Raw genomic sequence first — 5027 nt, 5'->3', positions numbered from 1 at the left:
CGCAAAGGATGCTAATGCCTAGGCCTTGCAAAACTCTGTTAAGTTTCGTGCCTTCTTTGACCATTTGGGGTTGAGCTAAGCCGCCAGGTTGGAAGCAACAAAAGCCCTCATTAATATCTTTGAAGTGCACCATGATGAAGTTGTTGAGGCTAAGGAGTATGTGCCTCGGTGCATGCAGGAAGCTTATGGGGCCATTACCTTTTTAGAGGCAGACAGAGCATACCTATTTCCCCATAATCGTCCTTTTTTTGTCACAATATGCATCGATGATGTAGAGTTCAAGCGTACCTTCCTTGATGGCGGGGGCGTCCATAAACATCATCACTACTGACACCTTTGCAAAGGTTGGGATCCCAGAGTCCAGGATGGTTCACCAACCCATCACTGTGATGGGTTTTGGCGGCGAGAAAAAAGATACCAAGGGCCATGTGGTCATGGACTTAGCAGTTGGTGAGATCTGTTCCGCAACCAAGTTTCATGTGATTGAAGCGGACACAAAATTGCCACATGATACTTGGCAGAGCTTGGATGCACCGATATGGAGCTCTCCCGTCGAGTTATCACCAATGCGTGCAGGCAAAGTTGGGAAAGCGCACAGTAACCATATAAATGCGTTTGAACAGCCATTTGGGGTTGAGGAGGCACACTATTTGGATGCAGTTTTCTTTACTGAGTTGTCAACGGGTGAAACTCCAAGGATCGGTAAAGTTGCAGAAGTAAAATAGCGAAAATGGGAAGGCATTTGGGATGCAGGGGCTCCAGAAAGTAGTGGGCAGAAGAGAAGCAGCAAGTCCACAAGTCCACCGCCCAAGATTGTTAAGGTGCGGGAGGGCGGTAAGACAGTTTACTACCTAAGACGGGTCTTGGAGGGCTGGCTTCATACCTTGGGAGGAAGGCCCCGAGGCAAATAAATGTGACGATGATGAGTCCTAAGAAGAGTTGGTGGAGACACCTGAGCCCGCCCCTGAATGCGTGCAAGATAGACCCAAACCGCAGCAGGAGGTGCTTGCTGAGGTCAACCTCAGTGACTTGCCAGGGCAGAGCAAGCCCCGTGTTCATCAGGGACACAATGGCTCCAACAGCTGAGGCAGAATTGATAACACTACTGAAGCGGTACAGTGACGTCTTTGCTTGGACATACGATGAGATGCTTGGTCTTGACCCGTCTCTTGTCACCCATCACCTGGATACTTTTCCCAACTCTAGGCCAATTAAGCAGCATGCTCGAAATATCACCCTGACCTTGAGGAAAAGATTAAGGAAGAGGTAGAAAAATTGCCGAGGGCCAAGTTCATTGAGCCTATACAGTACCTAACTTGGCTAGCAAATATTGTGCCTGTGGAGAAGAAAAACGGCCAGATCAGGGTCTGCGTAGACTTTCCCGACCTGAATGAATGAGGCCTGCCCGAAAGATGAGTTTTCATTGCCCCATGTTGACACACTTGTCGATTCTACTGTAGGCCATAAGATGTTCTCCTTTATGGATGGGTTCAGTGGTTATAACCAGATCAAAATGGCCTCAGAAGATGCAGAAAAAATGGCATTTAGAACGCCGTTAGGAAATTTTTTCTATACGGTGATGCCTTTCGGTTTGAAAAACGCGGGGGTAGCCTACCAACGGGCTATGACTGCTGTGTTCCATGACATGTTGCATCATGAAGTGAAAGTATATGTGGATGATCTGGTGGTCAAGTCTACCGAGGCAAACCGACACCTCTGCTACTTGGAAAAAGTTTTTCAGCGGTGCCGCAAATTCTGCCTAAAGATGAATTCTCTCAAGTGTGCCTTCGGAGTTACCGCCGGCAAGTTCCTTGGCTTTTTTGTACTCCGGCGGGGGATTGAAGTAGATGGGGATAAAATTAAATCAATCATGCAGATGCCACCACCACACTCTCAAAAGGCTTTGAAGAAATTCCTAGGCAAAGTGTCATACCTCAAGAGGTTCATTCCAGCCCATGCTAAGATAACCTTTTCCTTTGGGACACTGTTGAAAGGGAATCTCAAGTTTGAATGGTGGCATGAACACCAACAGGCATTTGATATGGTGAAGAAAGCACTTACAATGATTGCCCTACAACCCAACAAGCCTCTGCTACTGTACCTGACGTCTACACTTCGGTCTATTGGGGCTCTACTTGTCCAAGACATAGATGGCATTGAGAAGCCAGTCTATTACATCAGTCGCAAAGTCAATGGTGTCGAGTGGCGATATACCCCAGTTGAGAGGCATTGTTTAGTCTTAATCTTCACAACGCGGAAGTTGTGCCACTATTTTTTGGCACACCCGATCCATGTTGTGACCTCGGAGTGATCCAGTCCGCTACTTGCTAAGCAAACCCGCTCTGACTGGAAGAATGGCAAGATGGCTCTAGCAGAATATGACATCACTTGTGTTAATCTCAAGGCTATTAAGAGCCAAGCAGTTGCAGACTTACCGGCCTAATTCCGATCTGGAACCTACAGAGGTATCTCTACTAGAGGCGAGATCCATGTCTCCGCAGTTGCAATTGAGGCTTATTGGAACTTAAAATTTGATGGAGCTTCGGGAACTTAAAATTTTGAATGTTCAAACAACGAGGCTGAATATGAGGCGTTGATACAGAGTCTAATCGCTGCCCAAAAGAAGGGACTTCGCAAGTTGAAAATTTTGGGAGACTCTGAGTTAGTTGTCAGGCAAACAATGGGTGATTTCGCCTTAAAGGAGCCTCTGTTGGGCCCGTATCGCACCGTGGTTCAAGGGTAGCTCACTCAATTTGATGATGTCGAAATCCAGCATACCCCTCGAACACACAACTGTTTCCCCGATGCCTTGGCTACACGGCAAAGGTGGATATACCAGATGATAGTATAGCCATTGTCATCGAGAAAAGAACAACACCAGCAGTGTTAGCTGAAGAACATACAGAGCAAGATGCCGAGGGATAGAAAACAGATATAATCCAACAGAACAGTTGAAAACAGGCCAGGGAACAAGCAGACCAGCAGAACTTGCATAATTTCTGCTCCTCAGAGGAGAGTTGTATTTTCGCGGTGCCAATAACTTGCTGGCAAGGTGCGTCGATAGACAAGAAGCAACTTACAGACTTAAGTAGATCCATGCTAAGTCTCGTGGAGATCGAGATATCAGTCTATACCGACGGATACAGAGGCAAGGGTATTACTGGCCAGAGATGGAAAAGGAAAGTACTGAGTTGCAGAGGCAATGTGCAAAATGCCAATCCCATCCGAAGGAAGAGGAAGCCCATTTCTTAAGCAGTTAAGAATGGAGGCAGCCATATGTCAACTACCTTGGAAATGGCACACTGCCTGAGAACAAAGCCGATGCAATCAGAGTTAAGAGGCGGGTCCTCCGCTTCTTCCTTGACCAAAGGATAAGGCAAATGAGGTGCCGAGGGAAGCCCACAAGACAGAACATCAAGGTGGACAGCGATTATATGGACATCTCATTCACCTCGGCTACTACTGGCCGACAATGGAAGAAGATGCTAAAAACTTTGTAAGGAGATGCTAATCCTGCCAGAAGTTTAGGAACTTGATACATGCACCGGCGGTTGAGCTGCACAACATCAAGACCCCTTACCTGTTCCATACTTGGGCATTTGACAACGTAGCAATCGAAAGGCCACAGATTGCAGCGACTGAAGTTAGTACCAAGTGGGTGGAGGCTATACCGATAAGGAAGGTAGACGGGGCAGGAGTAGCCAACTTCATCAGAGAAAGCATAATCTGTAGGTTTGGCATACCAAAAGTAATGCTGTCCGACAATGGAACTCCTTTTGTAAATCGTCATGTGGGAAGACTTCTGAACGCCTACCAGATCAAGCAGCACAAGTCTAGTCCATACTACCCCCAAGGAAGTGGACAAGCTGAGGCAACCAACAAAACCATCATCCGAATATTGAGTAAAATGATGGATGAAGCAGGGGGCACTTGGTCTGAACGACTCTCCGTAGCACTCTGGGCGTATAGAATATCAAAGAGAGCCAACTCAGGCAACCCCATTTTCCCTAGTGTACGGCTCCGAAGTTGTGTTACCAGTTGAGTTGGCAGTACCCTCAGCAAGAATGGCTATGTCAACACACTTAGTTCTAGACAGCAGAAAGAATGACATAGAGGCAGCTGAAGAAAGAAGAGATCGGGCCTCGGGGCAATGGAAAAGTATCATCAATCCGTAGCTCGTGCCTACAATCAATCTGTTCAGCACAAGAAGTTCAATAAAGGGGACTTGGTATGGAAGACAGTGGACGCAATTATGCGGGGGCAACCTATTCCCAAGTTCTCACCATGATGGGAAGGCCCCTACAAAGTTGCTAAGGCAAGCAGCAGCGGGTACTACAAGTTAACAAGAGTAGATGATGGGTTCAAAACTGGCCCTATCATCGCCGCATTGTCTGCATGCTCGAGGAAACCATCGACTGCCTGAAGCCTATCCCTTATCCACGATAGGTCCAAACCGTTCCTCTCAAAGCCGCTCTGGTTTGCCTCGGCACTTTCCACGAACTTGCTAGGGGTTGTCAGAATCTTCTTAGTAGCAAGGTTGCGAATGAAGCTGGCGAGTGACTCCAGCAATGCGGTTTGCACCATAGATCTAAGAACGTTAAGCAAGAAAGGTGCCGGGGTGCAGCACCTGGATGTGGGGCGTGAGTGGAAGCAGCTACGGAGGAGACCCAGTAACTTAGAAAAGAAACTTTCTCTGAGGGCTGAGGGGACTCCCTCACAACCCCACCAGCTTCAATCACTGGAGGGAGACTAGTGGAGCGACCAAAGGTCTGAGGACGACGCACTTCCCCTGAAGATGATTGCCCAGCAGCATTGGAATGGGTAGATGTAGCGTTGGCGATCGGGTGAACTAATCTTGCGAGAAAGACTAAAGCTGCCTGCATCGTCATGTCGCTCCGAAAAGAGGTTATCCATCTGCTTGTCTCCAATGTTCAGATCTGGAACAGTAGTGGTATCCATCCCAGTATAAAAATCTTGGGATACCCCAAGGTCAATTGGCACTTCCGAAAAGTGAGTGGGCTACAAGT

At 47.7% G+C, this 5027-nt stretch overlaps 1 protein-coding gene across 1 annotated transcript; it reads left to right on the top strand.

Annotated features, from left to right (window-relative positions):
* The first annotated feature begins 296 nt into the window (after nucleotides 1–296).
* Nucleotides 297–4042, top strand: LOC145795949 (uncharacterized). The gene is made up of 4 exons (XM_082880901.1): nucleotides 297–702; nucleotides 1461–2226; nucleotides 2405–2465; nucleotides 3521–4042. The coding sequence occupies exons 1-4, from the start codon at nucleotides 297–299 to the stop codon at nucleotides 4040–4042; spliced, it is 1755 nt and encodes a 584-aa protein (XP_082737027.1).
* The last annotated feature ends 985 nt before the right edge of the window (nucleotides 4043–5027 follow it).

This window comes from Camellia sinensis, chromosome 7 (assembly GCF_055761805.1).
Source record: "Camellia sinensis isolate YWXY chromosome 7, ASM5576180v1, whole genome shotgun sequence".
Lineage (NCBI taxonomy): Eukaryota > Viridiplantae > Streptophyta > Magnoliopsida > Ericales > Theaceae > Camellia > Camellia sinensis.
The sequence above is the reverse complement of the archived record's forward strand: the minus strand, read 5'-3'. Positions and strand labels throughout refer to the sequence as shown.

Coding starts and splice junctions, on each gene's coding strand:
- LOC145795949 (XM_082880901.1), top strand. CDS start 297: ATGGCGGGGGCGTCCATAAACATCATCACTACTGACACCTTTGCAAAG. Junction 2,227..2,404: donor CGATATACCCCAGTTGAGAG/GCATTGTTTAGT, acceptor GTTAATCTCAAG/GCTATTAAGAGCCAAGCAGT. Junction 2,466..3,520: donor CCGATCTGGAACCTACAGAG/GTATCTCTACTA, acceptor TAATCCTGCCAG/AAGTTTAGGAACTTGATACA.